Here is a 26765-nt window from a genome sequence, read left to right as displayed (position 1 = left end):
CGCTCGTGCCCGCCCCCGTCACGCGCGCCAATGGGCGCAGAGCGCTGAGGGCGGCGCGGAGGCCGCGGCCGGGCCGGGCCGTGTGAGGGGAGCTCGGGGGGTCTCCGCAATCCCCTTCCCCGTCCCTCGGGCAGCGCTTCCCTGCCGGAACCCCGGGCATGGAGCCCGCGGGCCTTCCCACGAAGGAGTTGAGGTGAGCGGTGGGCGCTGAGAAGCGCGAGGCGCGGCGGGTCTGAGGGCAGCTCCGCGGAGTGGCCAAGCCGTTACGTAAATGGCCCGAGAATTAGCGAAACTTGTTTGGGCTTATTAGCAGGGGGTCACACGAATTGGCGGCGTTGCGTAGTCATATGAAATAGGGGAGAAAAGCTGATTTTCTGGTTCGGAAGGTCGGTGCTGGAGTGGTTCAGGGAAGCTTAAGGAGCATTTCTGGGTCCTTGGGGCTTCCCGGAGCTCTGTTGATGTCTCATGAGGGCAGGAGCATCTTCACTTTTGTAACTGACCGGCTGTCTCGAACTTGTCGCTTTTTGTGAGGAAGAAGAAGCTTGAGGAAATACTGAGCTTCTGATTTTATGGTGTGTTTACAATGTATCTTCACTCTGTGTCGGTGTCTTGTCTGGGCTCGATTCGCTACAGAAACCTGATTAAATGGTATTTAGGTAACTGCCAGTGACAGGAAAACTTAAAATACCAAACTAACAAGCTGATAATAGCTCACATATCTTAAAAATCCTGTGAAGGCTGTCCAGGTTCCACTGTGACCCTGAGAAATTCTCCGCTATTGAATCATTTGAGGATTAGCATCGGTGATGCTAAATGATGACTTCAGTAGGTTGCTTGTATTTAGGACAGTGTTTGTTTCTACCACCGAAGTCTGTGTTTTTATCAATACTGTGGTCACTGGGCGCTTTGAGGAATTGAATTTGTGTCCGTAATGACTGATGGCTTCAACATTATTTCAGTTTTGTTTAATTAGGTAATTGTTTTACAAAATTAGCAACTGGAGAGCATTCCCAAGTGATACATCTCTGTTGGCAGAACTAGATCTGCAGCCTACCTACATTTTTTCCCCCTAGAAATTTTAGAGTAGCTTTTGGGTAACTTCAGCGTAGTCTTACAAAGATAAATTATTAGTGAGGGAAATTATGGATAATTTTAATCTGTTATGCAAGATCATTTTCCAGCTCTTCCGCTTACATTGTGTGTCACCTTCAGCAGGCAGTTGATTGTGGAATAAAAATAAAGCCTTAATTATGGATGTGGTGGCGGGACTTACTAATTATTAGTGTTTATAAGGTCATTATAGAACCCCAAGATGGCTGGAAAATTAACAATTTATTGGTTTTTAAGCCTGTCTGTCATGTAACAAGAATGGGTAGAGTGAATCCCTTTTCAGAAGCTCTGGTACTGAAGTTACTATTTTACAAAGAAACAACAGATGAGTCCTCTGACATGAATGTTTCTGACAGTGTTAAAGAGGAGCAGTGGCTTTGCTTGGTTCTGATCAGAACTTTGTATGTTTGGGAGCTGGAGATTACACTTCTTGCCTGCAGAAAGGCACATGATCGATTCAAATCAACAATAAATTCTTTTTAAACCTTGAGCTCGTAGAATTAACCACATTAAATCTATTATGAAAAAACCAATTCACTGTGTGTGGTAGGATGTGATTGCAGCTTTTGTAACAACCCAGTGAGTGTGGTGGGAACACCACAGTTTTTTTTTATTTCAGCATCGCTGCACCTACGTTTTTCCTTTTTGTGTTGGAAGCCACGCTGAATTCCACAGGACCTACAAGACCCTTACCCACCTCTTTATTTTACACTTACCATTTTAATGGGCTGGTCCTTCAGAGCACAGCCTTAACTCCGAGCAGATGGCATCCCTGGGCAGCGAGGATGCCTTGCAGCATTCCGAGGGGCTCTCCCTGAACGATTTGGAGAGCGTGCCCACCCTGCGCAGCCGCTCCGCCAGCCTCAGCAGCACCGGCTCCAGCGGCCGCGTGCAGCTCCGGCACAGGGTGGCCCAGCTGATGGCGTGTGTGGAGGACATCAGCTCGGATGATGAGATCCACGAGGAAGTGTCTCGCACGCTAGATGAAGCTTTCCTCATCTGGGGGAAAAAGCTGAAGGATAAGTGGCAGGATTTCAGGTTTTGTTGCCTCCAGTTGGTTGTTTTCGTGGTGGTGTCGGGGCTGGTGAATAGGTTTTTGATTGATGGAGGGTGATGGAAATTCTGTGGGGAAATTAGAGCATTCTTAGGGTTGGGTTCAGCCTGTCCACTTTTCAATTTTAGCACTGGTTTTGTGTGGTTTTTGTTTGTTTGTAGACTACACTTAGTTACCTGGAATGTGGGCACAGCTTCTCCCCCTCCAGATGTCACGAGTTTGCTTCAGCTCAACTCAGTGGGCCCGACCACGGATATGTACGTTATAGGGTAAGTGTGTATTTAAAAACTTGCTTTGTGAGTTTATTGCAAAACTGCTGGGTCTCAACGTGGTCTGTTTTGAGAGGACTGAGTGATGTGAATCACTGCCTGGGAGATGCTTTAACATGATTGCTACTGGAGGGTGAAGACTTAGTCTAACTAACAGAGGACTAACTTAGAGATGATTTTATAGCAGTTATCTGCTGCTATTTTGTGACAAAATGCAGAATATCTTTTTTCTAAACATGTGAAAAACTTTGGCTGCTGTTTTGTTTGCCAGCATGTAAAGGCATGTCCATTTTGATATGAAAGTTACGGGAAATTCAGAGTATTTTAAGGAAATTAGTGCAAGCTTGTTAGGCACAATCTGCCATTGTGTTTTCCAAACTGTGTTGAAATCCTGAAGTCCTGACAATCAGGTTATTTGTTATAACATATCTCGAGTCTGACATCATCCTAAAGTCTGTCTTCAGGTATATATAACCTCCTTTAATTTTGTTTTCCTGTGTGTTAGATGTGTTAAATCTGTGTGTGGGTTAAACTGCTTGAATGAGAAACTGAACAGCAAGAAATTTCTGGGGTCTGTGTTCTGCAAAGATCATATCAATTCTGTCCAAACCAACTGGTGCAGTGTGAGTAATTGTGATGTGTTCAGCTTACAGGAGGTGAACTCAAGAATCACAAATTTTCTGTCCGACTTGGCATTTGATGATCCATGGAGCATTTTTTTCATGACCGTGTTGTCTCCTTTGGGATATATCAGGGTAATTATTTACATCTCTTTTAAGTGTAACAGCACTAAAGGAAAATGTCTTAATTTTTTTTTCCTCAGACTCTCCATAAAAGATAAATTGATAGTGGTTTTTGCAGGTGTCTGTCACTTCCATAGGTGTACATATGTCAGAAGTGATTCTTCATCACACCTGTGTTTTCCTGTTTTTCATGTGATGTAAACTTACACTGAATAGCATATTTCTTGTGGCCACAATATCTTTATCTCTCTCTTGTTTGTAGAAATTTTTTTTGCTCTGTGCAATTTTGGGGAACTGTATTGTGATGCTTCTAATGTAGTCTTGCACTATAAATATCCCAAGCAATGGCAGTGATTTTCGTTAAGATTGGTAAGATTCCTTTATATTTTTTTTTCCAGCTTGTTTGCAGGGGAAAATAAATTGCATATATGTAAAACAGAATTTTAGTGGGTGTATATATTTATCTAAGGACTTAATTTTTGGTTGTAGACCTATAAGATTATATGGAAATTTAAATGAGAAGATCTTTGGGTAATACAAGGGATATAAATCAGCTAAAGTACTGGCTATTTTAATTATGCAAACAATAAATGTAGGAAGTATCCTGAATTCCTCTAATAAAGAGAAATTAAAAGCCTTTTGTAGTGGTTTTCTAAACCAAGCATTATTTCAGGCTGATTTTGCTGAGGTGATTACATTATCTGCATGCTAATCAGACTCAGTAGTTCTGCTGTTCTTTTAATTGTAATTAAACAAAACAAAGGACCCATTGGGAATTACAAAAAGGATAAAACCCACGTTATTCATTTTGGCCTAAGTCATTGCTGACAACAATTCAAAATCTGGCCGTGGGCTGACATTAAGGCCCTGTGTTACATAGTTAAAAGAATTCCTGCTGGTATGCCTGGCTGATTTTGAATTCTAATTTATAACTCTGGCAGTTTGGGGCAGACTAATGAATGGATGCTGCCACCTAAAGGCTTTCAGCAGGACTTGATTAGCTCTAATAATAAGGGGGAGCTGTCAGGCCGGGTCAAAATCAAACCAGGCAGCAAGAAAAGGTCATCCCAGGACTTAGCCAGGAAGTTGGCTGAAGAGGAGAGGAGTGGTTACCCCTTGGCTGACCTGTGATGAGGTTGGGTGTAGAGGGATAGGTGTCATCCTTGGGACATTCTGTCCCCTCAGCAACACGGTCTGTTTTCAGAATGTTAAATTGGTCACAGTCAATTCTTTCACCATCCACAGGATCATGTTCCCTCTGTTCAAAAGGCTTTGCTTGATTTGGCTCTGAATACTGGTGCGACTGGTGCTGGTTCCAGCAGAGGAGGGATCAGTGCCTTGTGCTGTTCAGGACCTATGGATCTGGAGAATTGTCTGGGGATCAGCCACAGCAGCATGAAATAAAGCAAATAAATAATAAAGGGCCTGGAAGATCTTGGTATCTCATGAATGTGATTATGGAAGGGAGAGTGCTGACTACTGAAATATTTATGCATCATCTAGTAATTGCAGTCCATTGTTTCAATATACTGTTTGGTATTTTGCTGGCTTCAAGGACAATGAAAACATTGACATATATTTTGAAATCATTTAATTGTGCAGATATGCAGGCCAGGAAAGGAGGAATTCTGTTTTAAATTTTAGGCTGAATTTTTGAGCTTCTCCAGCGGTTGTATAGTCAGTTTTATTCTAAAGTAGTCTTTTTCTAAGTTAATCCAGCATAAAATTGAACTAAAATGAATCTATTTCAATATGTGTACTTTCAATTGAATCATTATCATGAAAACAAACACAGTGAATTTTGTGTCTCCTGCCAGGAACATTGTAAAGTTCATAAATGTTCAATGAAGGACATCTTTATTAGATTATTTCCACACACACAAACAAACAAACAAGCAAAAAAAAACCAACCAACAAACAAACCACAAAAAACATGTGTTTTATGTGCTCCCTAAGTGTTTGGTAAATCAGTTTTTACAGGCACTGCAGGCAGAAGTTACTGCTGTTTACAGCTCATTGTTTTTGCAGAAGCTGCTGTGCTTTTGATGCATTTAATGGCATTTAGAATATTTAATGATCTGCTGAAGGGTGTTTCAGCTTGAAAAACTTGCTGATGTCGGTAGGTGTGAGCTATTAAGATTTTGGTAAAAACTGAAGGATTTGGTTCTTCATGTACAGGAGTCTTGAAGATAGAAACAAGAGGCTGGTGAGGCAGAGGAAAGGTCTTTAAAGAAGTTTGGGCATGTTTTGAGGTCAACTGCAGATTTGTAATATAATGTTAGAACTGTGTTAATTAGCTGAGAAATTGATTAGATTTGTTTATAAGGGATATGTGTTTCACAGCAGTGAAATGAGTCTGCATTTACTGCGTCACAGTATTGAGGCCAGGCTTGGTGAGGGAATTGCATGACTTCTGCTGTGGCCTTCTTCACCTAAAATCTCCTATGAAATAAACCCAAGGGGACTCCAAATACCTCCCAGAAAATGAGCATTCCCTCTTTCCCATCTCTTCCAGCTCTCCTCAGTTCGCATGCAGGGGTTGCTGCTTCTGATCTTTGTGAAGCACGCCCACCTTCCCTTCATCCGGGATGTCCACACCCAGTACACACGGACAGGCCTCTATGGATACTGGGTAAGGAACCCCTGGGATATGCTTGCCCTGCTGATTTATGGTGCTGTGTGCCTCTCCATGGGTCCATGCTGGGAGAGAGAAGATGTGGTTTAATTAAAGATTTATGAGCTGACAAGCAGATTCATTGTTTGAACCTCATGTGCAGCACAGACCATAATTTCACCAGTTTATTTGCTGATAAGCAGCAATTTATGCAGGAAAAAATCCTTTAGATTTTAATCTAAGTAGCAAGATTTTAAAAGTTATAGGTGGAGTTAATAGTTACATTTGCAGGCATTGACTGCAGTTTCAGGGAATGTTCATTTTCCATCCCAGGGGAACAAAGGAGGAGTTGGCATCCGCATGTCCCTCTTTGGTCACACAATTTGTTTCATGAACTGCCACTTGCCAGCTCACATGGAGAACACGGAGCAGCGACTGGATGACTTTGAGAAAATTCTGGAAATGGAGTTTGAAAAGGAGGATATTCCAAGTCCTTTGGATCATGAGTGAGTTGTTTGTCCAGTTCTGTCTGTATTGTTTTTATTTATCATATATGGTGAACTCGTGCACTAAACAGTTCTGGGTTTGGAGTTTTCATCCGTCATTTTTATTTTAAATGTCTCTTCAGCCTTAACCCTGAATCCTGGAAGGAAGAGATAACCTGAAAGACAGAGGTCTGTTTTACAAGACTGTTTTTTCCCAGTCTTTAATTACATACATTTGTTAGCATACAGACTGTAGATGTCATGCAGGAAAGAAGCTAAAGCCTGTTTATACCAAAAATCCTTTAGATTGCTGTTAAATGTTCAGAGATGCCTGACTCAGGAGAAGTTAATATTCAGGCAGTAATGAGCAAGCAGCAAGAATGCAAGGGACTTAATTTACTGTTTCAATTACCTAAATTTTTATTTTTGTTAAGCAGCAGGTTGTCCCTGTGCAAGCTTATCTATAACTACTTAATGTTTGTGTTTAAGCTGTTTGCATTAAGTAATATAAGTGATTAGAACACCTAATTAGCATAATGGCTGAATTCTTCCCTAGTGTTAATGGATTCCTATAAATCTTCCTTGTTTGATGCATTTTGGTTTGGTTTGGTTGTTTTTGCAAGGGTTCTCTTCTGGTTTGGAGATCTAAACTTCCGGATAGCGGATTATGGGATACACTTTGTCCGGGAATCAATCAACAACAAGCGTTTCAGTCTGCTGTGGGAGAAGGACCAGGTGGGTTGTCTCAGTCTGTTTGAGGGGTTGGTTTTGTTTCTAATGCTCACAAACACAACATGGTAGTTAAGTTACACTTTGAGCTTCTAATTTCTCTTAAAGAACACAGAGTCAGAGTAGTCATGAGGTGGTCATAAGCCCCAGTTAATTGCAAGCTGCTTCTGCTTTTGTGTAGTTTCTTACTCATTTACAATGCCCATGTTTGACTGGAGCTTTCTTTGAACTTCCTGTCTTGTCACTTGTTCAATTTCTCCTCTTCTCCCAAGAATTATTTTTAAGAGAACCTTATTCTGGAGTTTGTTTTGGATAGAATTGCCTCAAAACTTTTAGACTAATCATGCCAAGAGTTCTGGCAGTAAAAAAAAGGCCCTTCTGAAGTTACCTTTCCAATTATGTTGTACTGGCTGCAGTATTGAATTCTGTGAAGATGCTTTCCCAATCATCTTTTAAGCTTGGACTTTTAAACAGAGTCTTTAAAAGTTACTTTTTATTTCTGCAGCTAAATATGGCAAAAAAGAAGGAAGCTTTTCTTAAGGAATTCAAAGAGGGTCCTCTGCAGTTTAAACCCACCTACAAGTTTGACCTTTACTCAGAAGTCTATGACACAAGGTAAAAGCCTAACAAGAAGAGTTTAGACATGGAATATGAGAGTGAATGTGGTGCTTGGCTAAATATCATTTTAGTGATAAGCAAACCTGAATTTCCTGGGTGTGCTGGGGCTGTTGAGCTGTTCTGTTAGGCTTATATTGATCAAATCTGAATAAATTAATATTTTTGGCTGAAGAAGTTGGGGTCTCCTGATTGTATGAGGGAAGTAATGAAACAACCCAACTTCCTTTCTGGAAAGAGTAGATTAACAGAATAAATGAGCACTTGTTTTGTTCTTTGCTATGCAAAGTGCTCATTGGTTGTCAAAAAGGAGCAAAAGAGTAACTGTCTGCCATTTTTGCTTTCCTTCTCTGTTTAAGCATTTCATTTGATATGCTGGTATTTGAAAATTAATGTATATTTGTCTTTATTGATTATTTTAAGTTGCAAATGGAGCATCTTAGATTTCCAAAGTTTTTGTCTGATGTTAAAGTCTGTTTGTTAAGTATTAGTCTTATGTTTCAACAGAAGGATAACTTCCAGTCCAAACAGGCTTTTGTACTGATCTTTTTCTTTACTTCCAGAGAACAGAAGTCCCTGTTTTGGTTTAAGTAAGAAGAGAACTTTCTGAATTTCATAGTTTTTTGAGTATTTCTGAATCAAAACAAGGCTCCATCCAAGCTTTTGATTTGATTTTTATGAAGTGTTTGAAAATCAGATCACAGCTGATTTTCTTTAGGGATTTTCTGAACCTCTCTGAAAGCTGCAGTGTTGTCTATTCTGCTGTTGCACCTAAAATTAGAAGTGTATGGATCCAAACACATTTTGCTTCCTAACTGAATGTAAAGAGATGCAATGGGACCAGCAGTAAATCCAGTTAACAAAAAAGACTTACAATAATCCAAACCTAGACATTTTACAAATGATTCATAGCCTGGTTGTCTGTATTGGCTGATTTAAAGAGCAAAAATTGTGCTTACACATTCTGTGTGCATCCTGCTGCTGTTCAAGTTAGCAGAGAGACTGCTTAGGTCAGGCTGATCACCCTGCAAAAGTTGCTTCTACTGAAGCCCACAGAATTTTATTTTTGATACTTCTTCAATGTGAACTTTGAGGGTTTGTTTCCCATCCAATGCACCATTTTCTCTAAAATCGTGAGTGTATTACCTTAAGCTGTTCTTTTGGTATTTCGCTGCGCAGCAGAGCAGACATATGGCAGCTCATAAAGATTTCTGTCGGTTTATATAATTACTGGAGCAAGTGGGATAAGGACCCTCAGTCATTTCAAATCCTTCCACCTTATTAAAGGTGAGTCAGACTCATATATGGGAAGGGGTAAAACAAAATTATGTTGGATATTGAACTAAATGGCCTTGGGTTTGATATTCAAAATTATTAAACTGACAGCTTTCCTTACACATCCTGCTTTTAACTTTCATAATCCAATCCAGTCCATTCTAACGCCTCTTCCATAGGGTATGATCTTTTCTCCATTTCAATTTGAAGTGATCCATCCATCCATCCAGGGAGTTGCTGTTAAGTCTTCCTCCCACTACAGAGAGAACCACAGAGGGCTCATGTCTTCTGGTGTAACTGATATGGTATAAAAGGAAACTCTGCATTGTGATAAGAGTTGGATGTATAGCACAGCTGCAGGCACAACTTCCTTGATTATGGAAATTTTAAAGCCTGTTGTTATGAGACAGCAGTAGCTTGTAAACCTGAAGTGCAGGCTGGTAGAATTTAGAGGAACTTCTAAATAAAGCATTGCTGTGGCACCTGGGATTACTATAAGCTACCTAAGTTTGTCCTGGTTTTTGCTGTTAGAAGAAACTTGCTCTCAAATATTTTGAATCATTTCAGACATAGTTTAGACTCTTCCTACATATTTCTTATGGTTATGCCCTCATTTCTCAGAATATCTATAGATTTGAAGCTTGGGGTAGTTGCTGTATTATCTCAATGTTTATGTATGTTTTTACAGGGTTTTAGGAGAAAGTATCATTTCCTGTATGAAGCCAACTAACCCACTGAAATGTCCTTCTCCCCTTCATTTTACTCCTCTTTCAGAAAGCCATGAAACTGATCTGTGGTGAATGGAGTTCAAATTAAGGAAATGTTGCTTGTAAAACACATTTAACAGAGCTGTAAAATGAAGCTTGGATGTGATTGCCTCCTTTTATTAATAAGTATCTCACAGTCTTTGAACTCTGAGTAGATTCTGCACAGCATTCTCAGCTTTTGGCTACTTATTTCTCTGCTCATTTCACTTTTTACCTTACATTTTTGCAGTGAGAAGAAAAGAAAGCCAGCATGGACTGACAGAATTCTTTGGAAAGTGAAAAATCACTGTGAGGTTGCATCAAAAGAAGGCGAATTCCCTGAAGAAGAGCACCTGATTTCTGTTACTCAGAATAGCTATTCCAGTCACATGAGCTATGGCATCAGTGATCACAAACCTGTCACAGGAACTTTCAGGCTTGAGGTGCTGTCCCAGTTATCTTGTTAAGAAAAAGTTTGTTTTACTCAGTGCTGCCTTACAGCAGCTGATTTTCTAAACCAAATTGCTTTCAGGTTATTTCCGGTCAGTTAAAAAGTCCCACAGGTGGCAATTGTGGCAGAGATTAATTTAAAAACTGAAAGAATGGCAGGCTGGACTGAGTTTAAACTTTGTTCTTTTGTCTAGATGAAGCCTCTTTACTCAGATCCCTTGGTCGTGCTGCATGCTGAGGGTGAGTGGAATGCAGATCACGACGTTTTCATCCGCTACTCTGCTGCGCCTGACTTCCCGAGCAGTGCTTGGGACTGGATTGGGCTCTTCCAGGTAATGTTATCTCATCATGACTCTTCAGCAAAGGTGGTGAATGTGACTGCAGGAGGTAGTTGAGAGTTTTAGGGCGTTGTGATTCTTGCTTGTGCAGAACTCTCTGAAGTAGTTGTGTCCTTGATTGCCAGCAGTTTCTGTGTGCTGACAGTTTAGGCCCAGGGTATGTGAGTTCATCCACACTCTTTAAATTCTCTGCTAGGTTAGTCTGATTTATTTAAGTAAAATGTTGCAGAAGCTGTGGAAAGGAGTTCATGCAGCAAAAAAGAACAAAAATAAAAGTCAATGGAAAGATAAGAGGACAGAGCATTCACACCCTCTCAGAAACAAAAGATCTGTGCATGCTCCCAAAATGTTTTGATCCCAAGACTGAAGTGTTTTAATTACTTCAGTGAAACAGTAAACATCTCTCACAACTTTGAGTTTCCTATGTATTATGGGGTTTGTTTCTGTCAGAAAGCTGATGTCTTTCTCTGCAGGTCAATTTCAGGCATGTGAATGATTATATTACTTATGCTTGGGTGGAAGATGATGAAATTTCTTCCGACAGAGACAGTAAACAAGTAAGTCAGTTATATTTCTTTCTAATGTAGTTTCCCATAGAGTAGCATTGGAGGTCTGTTCCATATCCCCTTCCCCGTAGGGGTTCTGTATCCTCTTTCCTAGTTGAAGGTAATTGGGAACAATATTATTGTTTAAAATCCCTCATCCTAATTCTTCTTAAATGTTTTGGTCCCTCCTTAAAAACTGCTGTCATTAAAAAGCTTTATAGGAGTGATTACCTTAAGTGACTTAAACCAAACCAATAAAACTTATTTTGATACAAATTATAAATATCCAGAGCTACTTCACTGAGCAGATAGAAACTGAAACTGGGAGCTGTGGCTCCTTGGGACAGGACCAAACCACAGTCGTGGCTTGCTCTGCTATTGCCACCAGGAGGCAGCTCCACTCCCTCTGCTGCCCTGTGGCTTTGTCCCTTCCCTTACAGCCACTCTGGGTCTCTTCTCCCTTCTCACTGAGCCAAGCCAGCTTGCTGACACGGTGAAGGATATTCCTTCTCCTCCCTGATTTAATTTTCAGATGGTTTCCTGAGTTATTTCTGTCCTCATCCGTTTTAGCTTATGTTTTAAAATGTGCTTATAAATAGCAAATGCTGATTTTCATGGTGTCCTGAATGGCTTTTTTATAAACTTTTTTACTTTTTTTTTTTGTGGAAATTGCTCATTGTCTGTTCTTATTCTTGCCAGGTTTACATGAGTGCTCCAAATGTACCTGAGATGGGAGGAGAATTTTTGCTTTGTTATTATAGCAATAACTTGCAGTCAATAGTTGGCATCAGTGAGCCTTTTCAGGTAATACATTTGGAAGCACTGATTGATGTAATTTTGCTTGTATTATTTCTTTTGTTTTCATATGCCTGTGAACATAGGTGTGTGCAGCTGTGATAATCCTGGGTAAGGGTGCAGCAGAAGGAATTTAAAAATTATGTGTCCTACTAAGAAGAATTTGCTGATGTGCTGATCACATAGCAGTGAAATAAGACAGGTTTCTTTCTCTCATTGTGTTTTGAAACTTCAGGCTCTGTTAGGTCATGTTAGGTCCCCAGTGTCTGTAAAGATGACAAATCAATTGCTGCCTAATTTCTGGCAGATTATGAGTGAGCTCTTTGTGCTCCATTCTGTGATTGGTTTCTTGTAAATCGTCACTTGAATTTGGGAAGGATGAGACAGCTGGACGCAAGTTCTTTGTCTAACAGGCTTTGTTTAATTTCTGAAAGGATGACTTAACCTGCACAAACAAGATGAACTGACCCAGCATTGCTGCTTCTACACAAGCACTGTGTTTTCCAGAATAATTTTGTCTGTGCATAATTTTCCATGATGTCATGGCTGTGCTAATGTGTTGGGGAATCACTGAAATAGGAATTCTGCATTGTTGTTGGATGAAGGGGTTTTAGAAGACTCTGAAACTCCAGTGCCTTAGGGGATACAGTAATGAAAGTTCCTGGGCTGGCTGGTTTATCTCAGTGCTACTATTCCTATTTTTCTCTGTATTGGTGAGAAATACAACAGAGTGGAGTATTTGTGTTGTCTCTGAGACTCTGCAGGATTATTGTCTTTCTTTTTCCATGACACTGTTTTGATATCATAGTGGATTTTTGCTAGATTTATCTTCTCAATTTTTAGCAAGTATGACAGGCATCTTTATATAATGTTATAGACAATACAGAGCAACACAGTGCTTTTGAATTGTGAATTTGTTCTTTGTCTTGTCTCTCCTAGATTCGGCATAGCAAGCCACCACTTGAAGAGGATCTGCCAGAGGAAGGGAGAAGTTGGCTGCAGAAACCCGACAATCCAGGATCGGGTGGTGGTTCTGAAACAAGGAGAGGCATTTAGTGGTCCTGGCTCAGGAGTCAGATGATTCTTTATGTCTTAGTGATTGTAAGCTTTTACTCTTAGAAGATGGAGTAAGACAGGTAGGATTGTTCAGAAACTTTGGAAGTTCTTAGAAGATAATTTATTGAGGAAATGGATATTTTTATTCTGGGGAGAGTAGCTCTCTTGCACTGGATGAGAACTGTAAAAATAGCACTTAATGAATGCTGTATGTTTTAAGGTGGTAGATGTTTCTAATATAATGATTTAATCTAAGGAAGTTGCAACGTTTAATAGACTTTTAGGCTTGTTCCTTTTTTTTTTTTGTAGAGGATATTTTATTTACGACGCAATATTTGCTATGCTGTAACCACTTAATAATTGATTTCCAAATTTTGAGTTTAAATGAAGTTATTTAAAAATTATTTATTAGATACAGCTAGCTAGCTTTGTTTTGAAATTTTATTTGACTTTCAAATGTAAGCTAATTACCTTTTGGGAAACACCAGTGACAAGAAGTCACATGAAAACGAAATCTTTGGAGTGTGTAAAGTCTCCTTTGGTAGATCCTTCTCTTCATGCCTTACTGAAAACTCTTTGTAGGATTTTCCATTTCTGATTTTTCCAAATTGAAATGCATTTATCAAAATGCACTATTCCTGATTTTTTTTAATTCTTTTTTTATAAAACAATTAAGCAATTTGCCTATTGCCTTTCTTCCCCTCATTAAAAAAAACAAAACAAAAACCAAACCATTTTTATACCAGACTCTGGCTTGGAGTTAGCCAGGATCCCACAATTTCTTAAGGACATTGCAGAAGATGAGAAATGCTTGTAGCATCGGTGAGCATTTAGCATCAACCATTCCTCATGGTTGATGAAGCATCTGGCATAATCTTTGAAAACTGTAAATATCTTCAATTTATAGCAATCAGTCTGCAAACTTTCTGTTTTTCTAGAGGTGCTCAGACCTTACTGTATCCTGTGCACTTGAGGGTGGAGATGGAATAAGGAACTTCATGTACCTTTAGGAACCTGAAAGGTAGTTAGCTTCAGAAAGAGTCTTGTTTCTTGGTGAGGAAATAGAGATCTTTGGAAAGGATAGGAAAGGGGCGCCAACATTCCACAGAATCTCAGACTGCAGTGCTGGAAAAGAGCACCTGTGAGTCTCCCACGTTCTATATCCACAGCTCCCCACCAAGTGTGGTGAGTAGTTAGTTACTCCTCACTGGCATGGTGGTTAGGGATGGAAAAGAGCAAATTTGGTTCAAGTGGAAGAGCAAAGAGTGTTGTGATGTTTATGCTGGAATACTGCTTCAGAACTAAGTGGATTCCTTTTTGTTCTTTTTTTCTCAAAGCCTTATTTTTTCCCAGGGTTGTTTTGAGATAGAAAGTTAGCACCTTGATAGGACATTTATTTTGCTTCTGTCATTTGCTGTATAAAATCTTTTTGAGGTCCAAGTGACTCTGTGTCCTGTTGAAGCTCTGACATAGGTTTTCTGGTTAGGTAGTTGCAGTGGGGTTTAGGAACACTTGGCCTCTGTAGGGTTTAGTTGTATGTCAGTTTGATGCTTGGTGTTGGGAACTGTTCCCAGTTGTGAGTAGTGAGGGCAGGTTCAGAGGATTCTGTGTTCATTGCATGGGTTAACACTGCCTTGAGGTTTACAGTTTGTACATTCCTGTTACACTTTGGAACAATATTAGAAACAGTTTCCACATTTATACTGCTTTCCCAAGAATTTGTTTTGCACTGAATCTTTCAGATACGTGACTCCTCATGGCAATTAGGGCATCAGACAAATCCCTGTTTTGAATTGCAATAACTTTTGCAGTTCCTGAGTTGTGCTCTGTTTCTGGTTTCACTCGTGTAACTGTCTGACCATTCTCCATGCAAGGAGATTCTGTGGAGAGCCCAAAGAACAGTGGGCTTTGAATTCCAGACCACAGCTGGCAATTTACTGTGGACCAAGATCCAGTTTCTTCTAAGCAGGGTGCATCTGCTGGGCAGGAGCAGCTCAGAGGGAGTCATGCAGCCACTTTGCAGGGCCAAACACTCGAAATCCTTTGTGTTTGTGGGAGCTGAGAACCCTCTGTCCCTGGGCACAGAAGCTGCATTTTGTAAACTGATCCTTTGAACCACGGGACTTCCCGGGAAATGCCCACAGCAGCTGGGATTGGAACTGCTTGTGTGTAAGGAGGATGCTGCACACAACTCTGCACTTCTTTCTGCAGTATTATGCACACAGAGGCACTTTTGTTTACTTACTGTTACCTATGGTAGCTTTTCAAACTATTCCATGATCTGTAATGATGCAATTTCTGATGAAATTTTATCTTTCTTAAAACGCCTTTAATTGGATGTTATAATCACTGGAAATGTTTTTATACTCATGTGTTTTCTTTTCATGTACCTCTAAAATAAATCCTGGCAGTGAAGTGTTGTGCATGGCCTCTGTTAATTTGAGAAGGAACAGACTGGTTTGGGTGGGGAGGATTAACTTGTAACCTTTCTCCAAGGAAATTGTTTTGGTCATATTTTATGCAGAAATACAAAGTATTTTAGAAGGAAATCAGTAAGAACATGTGCTAGGGCTGTGGGCTGCAAAAGAAGGGCAAGGACAAATGCTATTTTTCTTTTGGACAAAGCAGATTCATCTTATCTTATTCCCTATTTCAGTGAATCCAGTATTAAATGCATTTGTGGTTTTGGATTTTCTATCCCTCTTCCCCTGCTGATGAGATTTTGATACTTTCCTTGTAAAAATGCACAGATCACTTAAATTCCTTCCTTAATTTTTGAGAGCAGGTTCTTCTAACTTCACTTTTTCACAGTGAATTTTTCACAGTGTGATTTGAGGTATCTCTTTTGCCTTTATGAAAGATCTGCTACATTGTGCTTCATATTTTAAATTTTGTCTATTTTACTCTGAATTGCAGTCAATTTCCATCCAAGGGTAATTTTTCATAACTCCCTGCTGTTGCAGAATATATTTTCAAATGGGAACTATGTCTCCCAAGGTACATTGTCCAGTCTAGCCTCATTTAACTTCCATATATTTCTGATTGCTGGCTAACCTCAGGATGTGCAGTGTATCATTGCACACAGATAGTACAGCTCTGTGTAAACAGGAAATATTTCTAAGATGTCTTGCGTGTTTGTGAGACCCTAAAAATACGTTCTGATAAAAACCATTGTTTCTATTACCACTGCTTCCTTCTCTGCTCTTGGACGCTGAGTGACACTCAGATGAACTTGTCTTAATTAATATACTGCAGTGGAAAGGCCAGTTGAACAAAGCTGGAATTAGGTTTTCCTTGAGAGAGGAAATGATACCTTTTTTGAGAACTCTGCCTTGCTAACAGGAAACTTCCTGTGGCCCTTTCTGCCCTTGGATGTAGGGATTTGAAAGTGATTGACATGAAGCCGTTTCTGTTTAATACACAGTCACTCTGGAAAATGGTCTGCTCAGGAACTGCCCTCAACTTGTCTAATTGCTTCAGCTTGAGAAACATCATTGATCTGTGTCACTCACTTGTAGCCCAATTTTAGAAGCTTTTTTGCACATAATTCTGGTATCTGCATCATGGGAGCCATTCCAGTTACACAGCCCTGGTGTTCTCACCTTTGTGATTTCTCCCCATAGAAAGCAATACCAGGCTGGGTATTGCTCCATATTACTGGGAATAGGGTGGGTTTGTTTGGGGAAGTGACAGTGTTGGTTTTTTAAATCTGATAAAATCTATTTTTTTAGTTAGAGCTCTCTATTGGGAAGTAAGTGCTCAAGGAAACAATTGTTGGACTGGAACAATCTTGTATATAACAGCCAAGGAAGCATAAGAATAATTCCAGATATGAAACACAGAACAGGCCCTTTCTTTGCAGCTGCTAAACAGAATAGTGTTACCTGTATCTGCTCTGGAGTGGACACTGCTTGTTAATCTTATTAATTAATCTTGTTAATGCTTTCTTGGCAAGCATTATCAACAGGAGTTGCTTTGTATTAGAGCTGAAAATTCAAATTCGGCTCTTCCAAGAAGATAGAAGGAATTTTCTCCTCAGAAAATCTTAAAATACCTGAAATTTAGACTGATTTTTTTTCTCCCCTGTCACAGTCAGAGTATCTGATATATTTTTTGGAGGGTGAGATGTCTGGCCACTCCATTAATGATCATTGTAAAGCTCTGTAATTGCACTTAAACCAGTGCTCACCAGATGATTTTTCTCCTATTTGTAGGAATTTTCATGTGGTAATGTGCAAATTAATTTCCTTTGCCACGATTAGTTAGCTACTCAAGGACTCAATTAATAATGATTCCGTTCTGCAGCAGTTTGCAGAACTTCCTGTAGTTACCATGGGAGCAATCAGGATTTTCTATTGCTTGCTCTTGGACGCAAAGATGAGGAATTTTTTTTCTATACAAAATCTCTTGGTAGATTTTTGAAGTCTACCATGGGATTGTTTCGTGCCAGCACCTCTGAAACAGCATCCGCAGCGACTTGACTTTCCTGAGCCCGTTGGGACAGAAATGGAACATCAAAAAAGTTGGAGGCAATAAACACAAACATAAATTTAGGCTTCTTGGAACTGTCGTGGCACATTGTAATGAGTGGAAACCAGTCTTGAACTTAATTGTTTCAGCTCAGACTTAACACTTGGTATAAATACGGAGGTTCATCTTTTCCTCTCACAACAGGGCTCTGAACCAAAGGCTGCACTTAGTCAAGGCTGTCTGCTGCTGCTGCACACTGAAATCAGAGTTATCCATAAAGAATAGAGATTTACTGGCTTTCCTGGGAAAAATGGAACTGCAGATTGAACGTATTCCTACAGGAGAAATCATCCGTGTGGTTGGCCGCAAGGCAGAGCGCAGGACTGTAAGCCTGGCTTTTATTGTTCTCTTTCCCCTTCTTGTACTGTTGGTTACACAATAACCAACTTAGTTCTGAGCTGAGCAACTCCAGGGCAAGAATGTGAGGGTTTGCAGGACTGGTTGGTCATTGCAGTGACTGTAGGTGTGTTGTGAACAGCTTTCCCTCCCTAGGATGGAATTAGTAGCAATGAAATGAGTGGGAGTTTAGAAAATCATTAAAATGTATTTCCTGTAGAAATACTGCAGTGTACCAAAGTTGGTATTTGGCCTGACTGTATTAATTCTGTCAGAATTCTGGGAGCATTTTCAGGCTGTAGAGGAAGGGAAAGAGCTTTGAAACAGTTATTTTGTTCCTCTCAGCGTCAATCGTGCTGTCACGGGGTTCATGCCCTGATGTTACAGGAAGGTTCCCATATGGAAAATTCAGTGGTAGAAGGACATTATTAACAGACTATTGTGAACATTTCAAGGAATTGACTATTCTGTTAACTTGGGACTTCATTGAATTGGGTTCAGGGTTTGTATGTAAGCAAATGGGCTGGTTATTTCTGGTTTGACGTGAACAGTTGAGAAAGACAGTACTTTTCTAAGAATAATTTCAGTTTTCTTGGAATGAATGGCTGTTCTGTGTGTTTTGCTTCAGAATATTTTCTATCTGGATCTGTACAATCTTTAATTAAAGAATTCCAAAGAAAAGGAACTATGTTAAATTTATAATGTTTAGAAGTACCTAAACGCGGCTGTGAATTTAACTCTCTTTGTCCTAGCTATTTAAAACCTGTTTAACAGATCTTCATCTCTGGTAGAGCCATCTTGTACTGAAGTGCACATCTGTGCATGTTGCTGCCGTTTCCTAGCATTGTCTTTCTAGTGACTAATCTGCAACTCAATCTGAAAATTAGCTGAGACATTTACTGTGTGGTTACACAATTGTCAGGTAGAGTCACTTTGCTTCAGAAAAAAACTCGGAGCTCCCTCTGCCTTGTTGGGAGAGGAGACAGTGGCAATTCTGGTGTTCTTTGGTTTTCAGTAAATAGTCCAGGAATGTTACTGACTTATCTGTAGTGACCGTAGGGGACACTGGCAGGACTGAATTGTCTCTTAGCATGTGCCAAATTCCTGGGGGAGACATCAGCAGGAGAAAAGGTATCAGTTCAGCTTTCTAAAAAGTTTTAAATACTCATTAACTTTCCATAAAATGGTAACTTGCTACTTGGAAAACAGTGTGTGTCAAGCATTGTTGGTGCTGCAGAGAGAGGTGGTTTCTGAGGTCCTGTGCTTTAAGAGAAACTTCAAGATACTTTAAGCTGCTGCAGGAGTGGCACGAGCGGAGCTTTACTGTTTCAGCTCAGCGTGGTTCAGGCTGTTGGGAGTTCAATGTGCAGAATTTCCTGTGGATCCTGACGAGAGCGCCTCGGGTATTTCACACCTGTGTGGGATGTCCCAACCTGCTGCTCACAGTGCATGGTTCCCCGAGCTCGGTGGAGTCACTGCAGAGCGAACTTCACCCTGCGCCCTTCCCAGGAACATCGCAGGAACATGCACTTTTGATGACTCCCACAACCAGGCGTCAGCCAGGAGCGGCCGGTAAAATTATCATCAGCCTCCGAGCTTCATCTTATCCGTCTGGAGCAGACAGGTGCGTCTGCCCTTGGAGGCAACAACAGCTCGGTGCAGAAGCTTCTCAGCGGGATGCTGCTGCGGCTGCCGGTGTGATCAGCGCGGGCCGGGCAGGGGGCGAGGCGGGGTGCCGGTGGCGGTGCAGGTGAGGGCGGAGGCAGCGGCCCGCAGCCCGCATGCCCGGCGCTCGGACATGCTCACTAGCGGCGCGGCGCGGGCTCCCGCGGGCAGTCGGCGCCGAGGCGCTCGCGGAGCCGCCGCAGGGCCCCGAGCCGCGCGTCCCGGGGCGCCGAGCGCAGGTGAGCGGGGCCGGGGGGCCGAGCGGGCGAGCGGCCGGTGGGCGCGGTCCGTCCCGCCCGCCCGGTGCCGCCGGCGCTCGGGCACATGGCCGCGGGCTGCGAGGCGCGCGGGGCGGCGCGGGGGGCAGCGGGGGCGGCGCTCCGGGCGGGCGGCAGCGGCTCGGCCGTTCCCCCGCAGCCGCCGAGCCGCCCGGAAACTCGGAACGCTCTCCGAACGCGGAAGGAAGAAATGAGCGGGGTAGAGGAGTCGGCATCCTGGCGGCGGCACGGCGAGGCTCCGGCTGCCGGGAGCAGTTGCTCCCTGCCTCGCTCGCTCCCGGTCCGTGACTCCGGTAACGCTTCCGTGCGCGCATCCCGCACGCCCTGCCCGGCACGGGGCGAGCGGAGCCGCGGCTCGCCCGAGCGGAGCCAGGGTGTGGCGGGCGTGCGGCTGCTCCCGGCTCAGACGTGGCCGTGACACGGCCGGGGCTCCAGGCGCCTTGGCTTGCCCTTGTCAAGACAGGCTTCCTGTACATCCCCAACTTGCGTTACAGCTCCTCGCGCTGCTGGGTGTGGGATCCACCCTGCTGTGCACAGCGCTGATGTTAGCGCTGGAGGAATTCTTCCTCCTTTGCCAGTGCTTGCACAGGTGCCTCAAAGCGCTTCATGGAGAAAGCTCGGTGTATTTAGCCCTCTCTCAGAGGTGGAGATGTTGTCAAACTCAGTAACTTCTCCAGTTTAAACCCCAGGTCTGCATCCCCGCTGAGACTCAGAGTCCCCATCTCTTGTGGTGCTTTCCATGCCAGTTTCTCCCCGTTCTAACATACCTGGAGTTAATTGCTTTAAGTGACAGTGACTCATGGAAGGAATCTGACTCTGCCTGAATGAGCAACTCATTCTAGTAACTTGAGTTTTCCAAGTAAGCTGGCTTGAGCTGCATTCTTGTCGTTGGGAGGATTACGAGGAAAATGATTCTGAGATACAATACAGAGATTATTCTGGTATCTAATCTCTCTCTGACAGTTGCTTGAGGCGGAAGGCTTCTCCGGAACTACTTGTGGATGGCAGCTGCTTAGTTTTAAAAAGTGACAAATGAGAAAATTTGCTCAGTTGGTGGGACAAGCCATGAAAGTATAACCACATCTTAGAGTGCTTGGGAAGAAAGACATTTTTCTTTCATCCCCTTTTGGAGCAATAGACAATTAGCAGTTGTCAGCACCTTTTCAAAACTTTTAGAAACTGCCTAAGGCTTATGGAACTGATGAGTTCTTAATTTTTACAGTAGGTCCTGATATGGCAAGTGCTGTCATAACACTCCAGGGGTTTCAGTTTTGATAGTGGATATATATAATCCTGTGTTTTAGGGAGGGGCTGTGTAAATATGCATCTTGTCTTCTGCCTGGCAGGGACCATTGGAGTGCAACACTGTACACATGCTGTCCTAATTTATCATGATAAAAAGGATAGATTTATTTTTCAAGAGGAAAAAAAGGTGTGAATCATAACACACTAGGGTAGTGAGAGATCCCCTGTGAGTCAGGATCCACAGTGTGTAATTTCTGTTCTCTTCTGCATAATTAATAGCAAAGAAACTTGTGATTTACAGTACATCTTCAGGAGTTATAATAACTGTAAGAGAATTTACATAGGTCTGACAAAATGAGTCAAGCCCGGTAGAAAACTTTTAATTTTTTTAAAATTTGATCTAAGCACACTGGAATGCTTTATAACATTAAATATAGTGTTTCTTTCCATGAATAAGTTCAAACTCTATGGATGCCTTTATGCGAAGCTAAGATGGTCTTAGTCTTGTTCAGATATTTGGGATTTTTCTGTTGTTCGTAGTGTCATGTTGGTTATTACTGTGTCGGGAATCAGATGCTTTCTAGGAACTGGACAAATTCCTCTATCCCTGTCCAAAGGAACAGTCTGCACCAAGTACAGGAAAAACAAACTGCAGCAGCTGCCACAGTCCCAGGGCAGTGTATAAAGTACAGCTCCTATTGCCCTCCTCTTGGCTCTTACCTGGCAGGTGTGAGTAATTCCAGCGTGTAAAACATTGAGGATCACTGGGCTCCAGCACTTTGCCTCCCAGTTCAAATGACTAATGAGTGAGGACTGTTCACAGATAAGCAGTGCCTTCTGTAGGACAAATGTGGATTTGGGAAAAGCTGATGTGTTGCAGGTGCTGCAGAAAAGGAGGTGGAGGGAACTTAAAGTACAGCAGATTTTCCTGGGGCTGGTCTGTCCCACAGCTCTTTGTAAGCAATGTGAATGTAACTCAATCACTTGTCCTTTCATACAGGCTAAAGAACTGTTTCTAAAGGCTGATTTGTGTGTTTCTAAAACGTTACCGTGGGGAAAACCATCTGTATTGTGCTTTGGGTTACCTCTATCAGTGGCAGTCAAATGTGGTTACCTTGGGAGAGCTGAGTAGGCCAAACAAACAGGTGATTTGTGTGCAGCAGTTTCCCAGCCCTGCTCTCTGTGAGCATAGGAACATCTGCACAGAGGCAGGAAAATCTGGGCTCAGGTGGGCACTCTGTGCTGGCATGAAGTGCTTGCAATTATGGCCTCTGTTTGTCTCCTGTCAGGGCTTTTCCTGTGTTAAACACTGCTTTGCTGCTGTGTAACCAACTCCTGAGTGATGTGGTTGGTTCTGCCTAGGATTGCTATCCCTGGCTTCTGCAGAAACCATACATCCACCCTGCTGTCATCTCCGGTGGGTGAGGTTTGCATGGCTTGTCTTCCTCTGAGATTGTAACAGTTCTTTTTCTGCCCGGAGGGAGCCACTTGTGCTGTGCCTCTCCATGCCTGGATTCAGAGATCTCTCTGCTGGAAAATATCCTGCTCTGTACTTTGTGCCCTCCTCTGCATATTTCTTATTGATGTATTTGTGGGCTGAGTGGCCAGCTCTTCCCAGAAAGCATTAATAAAGATGTAAGCAGGCAGCACAAGTAAATGGGAAAGGCTAACAAAGCCTGTTATGGCAGAAGGTTTGGAGTGGACAAATCTCAAGTAATTTGTTGCAACTGAGTCATGTTCTGTGGGGGTGGATGTGTTCCTTACAGCCCTGCCCTGCCTTATTTAAATATTTAAACATTTAAATACAGCAAGGAGCAGCAGGGCCAGTACCTTTTCTGTTGCTATATATCTCCAGTGTAGTGTGTCCTATATTAAATTCCTGTACTGCAAGGCAGTAAAGGTTAGTATTTAGAACTCCTGTGGCATTCATGCACGCATGGATAGCTCTCCCTGGCAGCTTTTTTTTCTTTAGGAAAGCACTTGGTCATATGCCAACGTCCAGCTTCCTTGGGACACTCTCAGCCCTTTAACCGGTGCAGTGACCTTGGGCCAGCCTGGCCACCGCCCTTCCTGTAATTCACTTCAGCAGCTGATAATAAATGCTCGTAGAATTTGACATTTTGGCAGTACCTTTGGAGTGCTGCAGTGTTTGCCTTCTGGGCACTGAGGTCCCAGTGGTGAGAGGTCCAGCAGGCTGCAGTCACTGAAAGCTCTGTCACTGAATGGGCAGTGCCACAGGTGGTGAAGAATGTCGTGTCAAAATGTATTGTGATATTTGCCAGGAAATGGAGAGTCCATGAATGACTAAAACGTCCTCCATGACACAGTTGTGATGGCATTCAGCCTGGGCTCTGTAAGATACAGCTGTGCCTTTAAATTTATTTTGGTAATTTCTTTTGAAGGCACTTTTCTAGTAAAAGCTCACCACAGTGTTCTTCAAAGATGATGAAAGGTCTGGAGGGGAAGTCTTATAAAGAGCAGCTGAGGTCACTTGGTTTGTTCAGCCTGGAGGAGACTGAGATCAGACCTCACTGTGGGCTGCAGCTTCCTCATGAAGGGCATCACCAACCTCTGCTCTGTGAGCAGGGACAGGACTCAGGGAATGGCTGGAGCTGTGCCAGGGCAGGTTTAGGTTGGATATCAGGAAAGGTTCTTCCCCCAGAGGGTGCTGGGCACTGCCCAGGCTCCCCAGGGAATGGACACAGCCCTGAGGCTGCCAGAGCTCCAGGAGTGTTTGGATAATGCTCACAGGGTGGGATTTTTGGGATGTCTATGCAGAGCCAGGAGTTGGACTGGATGATCCCAGTGGGTCCCTCCCAGCTCAGGATATTTGGGGATTCAATGATTTGACTATTTCCTTGTAGTGTTCTTATATCTGACCAGAGATTCCACCGGTACAAAATGTAACAGAGAGTGCTCACTGAGGCTGGAAAACAGCCTTTGGAATGGGCTGAAGGCTGCAGGGAAACCTTTGTGCTTTAGCAGCTGAGTTTCATTAGGCAGAGTGATCCCAGTGCCTTATGCCAGCTGACAATCACCAGGTGTATTTGGCCATTTTGCTAATGAAGAGGAGGATTATGGAAGGAGCTGTAATTCAACTAGGGAGCAGTGTTTGTCAGAGGATTTTATTGAGCTTGCAGTTGCATTTTTCTTCATTACCATATACTCAATATTTTATGGGTGTCTTTATGTCTGTTTTCATTGCCACCTGCTGCCTGGTCTGGATGGGATATTCCTGTCTAAGAAAGAATTATCTTTGCTTCAGCATTGTAATGACAAGCTGAGAAATGAAAAAAAGAGTAAACTCAGCTTTCACACTGCACATATTGTTCATGGCTGAAGGGTCCAGTTAAGTCAATGTCCAATTATATAATGAAGAGATACTGATCTGTTTAGCTTTTTAGAAAATTAAATTCCACTGGAACAATATAACTGGAACTATAGAAGTAGGAGGAAAACTATTTTCCATTCTGAAGCAGGTCTTTGTATAGAGTTGGGTTTTTTTAAACTCACTAACAGTAACTAATAACTTGTACATTATACAGCCCACACTGAGTCATTGTTTACTCAGGGAAATGACTTTCAACAGCCAGACTTGTTTGCGAAGTTTAATAACTAAAATATGCAGTTCTGGGCTTTACAAGGCTGCAAACTATAATCAACATTTGGGAAAAAACAAAACCTGGTGCCTATTTGCAGCACCACACAGTGCTGCATTACAAATGGGGCTTCTGCAGCTCAGGTTTTGATCTGCAGTAAAAGCTGGTGAGTCCAACGGTGTGGTTTGGAGAGAGGGAAGATTATTGCTCAAATTAGTGTTGGGCTTTTCAAGAGTTTTATTAACCTTCCAAATTAGAGACTAGGAGGCCTTGTTCTGTGTCCACACACTCTTGTTGTTTTAAATAACAGGTTGTCTTCCACTCCTAGGGCTTTTGGAGTCTGTTTGAAATTGCCTCTTGTGCTTCTTGGGAGGGAAAGCCACACCTTTGCACCAGGAAGCCAGGAATTCTCTCTCTGACAGAACTAGAACTCAGACAGCAAAACAGATGTTTGTTTTGCCTCGTGTGAGTGAGCACTGGAGTTCAGTTGTGAGCTTTGCTGCCTTTCCCTGACTCATTATCTGCTGTTCTGCGTTAGCACAGGGTTTTCTCATGAATTTTACAGGAAACTTCCCTCCCCACCCATTACACCTGGTAAGGTTCTAACAACAGCCAGGGTTTGTGTCCCTGGCTGGTTTTGGGGTACTTGACTAAGCAATGCCAAGTTTATTCAGCAGAGCACACATCATATTTCTCAAGTAAAACCAAATTCTGCATTTTGAATGTTATATTCAAAATGTTTCTTTTTTATTTCTGCCAAATCTCGTCTTTGGATGCGATTTTGTTTGCGAATAGAAAGGAAAACTTTGTCTCATGTGAAAATGAAGGCGAATACAAAATACGTGACTTGCAAAATCCTCATTTTATTTGTGCATGGATTTGTTTGCTCTTATAAGTGGGGAATGGATCAAAAGCAAGTTCTGCAGAGAAGTACAGAGTGTGTTTCTGTGTGTGCCCAACCATAGCACTCTGTGGCAATGCAGATTTGATTTTGCTGATGTTCTGTCCAGAAAGCCGGTGGATAGGAACTGGGAACAGCAGCAAAGCTTAGAGCATCCAATTTTTACTGTCCCAGAAATTACCTTGTTTTACTTTTGTGCTTCCATTAACACAACTGGACAGTGCTGTGGTATTCCTAGCAGGATTGGAATTACTGAGAGAGCCATCATGGGATAAACCCAAGTTATTCTGACTGCAAGATGTCAGGATGTATGTGGGTCCTTTCTGCTCAGGTGGGGTGGAGAAGAACTATGGATGCACATATCAAGGTGGGATATGGTTGTTTGGAAAGAGAATTGACAAATTCACGACCTTTAGGGGGTGTTGAATATTCTGTGCTGGCTGAAGGGGTGGGAAAACCAGAGGCTGAAAACCTGTGGGAGGCCAGAAGGAAAAATGGAGGCTGCAGAAGGGGTGGGAGACCAATAAGAAAAGCAGAAACTGAGAAGGAGTGGGAGGCCAAAATGGTGTGGGAGGTCAGCGAGGAAAGTAGAGGCCAAAGAGTGGAGGCTGGAAAAGTTTGATGGAGATAAAGATGCGTGGGAGGCAGAATAGATTGTGAGGCCAAAATAAGCCCATATCGCAGATCTGATCGATCTCATTTCGCTCTGTTTGGCCTCCACATCCTCCTGAAGCAGTGAGCCCACAGATTGTTCAGCTGAAGAAAATCAAAGCTCAGCTTTATGGCATAACTGGGGGACAAATGCTCATTGTCTTGGCTCTTGTGTTACTTCAGTTGGTGCTTAGTTTCAGCACTTTAAAATTTGGTTTCCAGCAGAAAGCATCTCTGTATACTGTATGTTGTTGCAGAAGTGCAGGTGAGCTGTAATGCTGTCTGACAGTTCAATACCTTTAAATATTGTCCTTTAAGGTCACCAAAGAGGTGTCTCCTCAATCCACAGAAGAAACAGCACTACCATGACTGCTTATGCAGGGATTTGGGAAAGCTAGGAGGAATTTGGGACAATTTATGCACATTCAAGAGGTATTTCTAAACCAGGTGTGTTAAAGTCCCTTAGAACTTTTAAGAAAAACAACATCATGAAGAAGCACAGTATCTTTTCTCTTTGCCTGGTGCAATTAAAGAATACAAGGGCTGATGGTTATGAGCCATTTACATATTTGGGCAAAGCTTTCAGATGTTATTTGACTCAAGTATAAGCTAATCTGATTCGAGGTATTTGTGTCTTGATACAAGGAAGAAGCATAAAGGGAAGGAGAGCTAAAAAAAAAAAGATGAGCTGCACTTCCTGGAGACAAAAGCAGGGCTGGTGCTGGGGAGCCTGGCA

General features: G+C 42.3%; 2 protein-coding genes across 5 annotated transcripts in view; both read left to right on the top strand.

Moving 5' to 3' along the window:
* The first annotated feature begins 22 nt into the window (after window positions 1–22).
* On the top strand, window positions 23–15239 carry INPP5K (inositol polyphosphate-5-phosphatase K). 3 transcript variants are annotated; one of them, XM_085078199.1, is made up of 13 exons: window positions 23–193; window positions 2326–2433; window positions 3080–3188; window positions 5692–5808; window positions 6124–6296; window positions 6899–7010; window positions 7510–7619; window positions 8183–8209; window positions 9891–10083; window positions 10285–10422; window positions 10902–10985; window positions 11673–11777; window positions 12708–15239. In XM_085078199.1, exons 1-13 carry the CDS (start codon window positions 159–161, stop codon window positions 12822–12824), a joined length of 1428 nt encoding a protein of 475 aa, XP_084934325.1. In that variant the 5' UTR covers window positions 23–158; the 3' UTR covers window positions 12825–15239. The 3 variants fall into 3 exon arrangements, with proteins under 3 accessions (XP_084934325.1, XP_084934326.1, XP_084934327.1); XM_085078201.1 differs by lacking the exon at window positions 23–193 and adding an exon at window positions 1776–2148; XM_085078200.1 differs by lacking the exon at window positions 8183–8209.
* Window positions 15240–19446: 4207 nt separating this feature from the next.
* MYO1C (myosin IC) overlaps window positions 19447–26765 on the top strand; it is a 48814-nt gene continuing 41495 nt past the window's right edge. For both annotated transcript variants that reach the window (XM_085078196.1, XM_085078197.1), the window contains exon 1: window positions 19447–19594. In XM_085078196.1, coding sequence (XP_084934322.1) covers window positions 19472–19594 — 123 coding nt within the window. In that variant the 5' untranslated portion in view covers window positions 19447–19471. The remainder of the gene's footprint in view (window positions 19595–26765) is intronic.

The sequence above is a fragment of the Lichenostomus cassidix genome, chromosome 19, assembly GCF_008360975.1.
Source record: "Lichenostomus cassidix isolate B80296 chromosome 19, HeHo_3.0, whole genome shotgun sequence".
Classification (NCBI taxonomy): domain Eukaryota; kingdom Metazoa; phylum Chordata; class Aves; order Passeriformes; family Meliphagidae; genus Lichenostomus; species Lichenostomus cassidix.
Note: the sequence above shows the minus strand (reverse complement) of the source record. Positions and strands in the feature narration are given on the sequence as shown.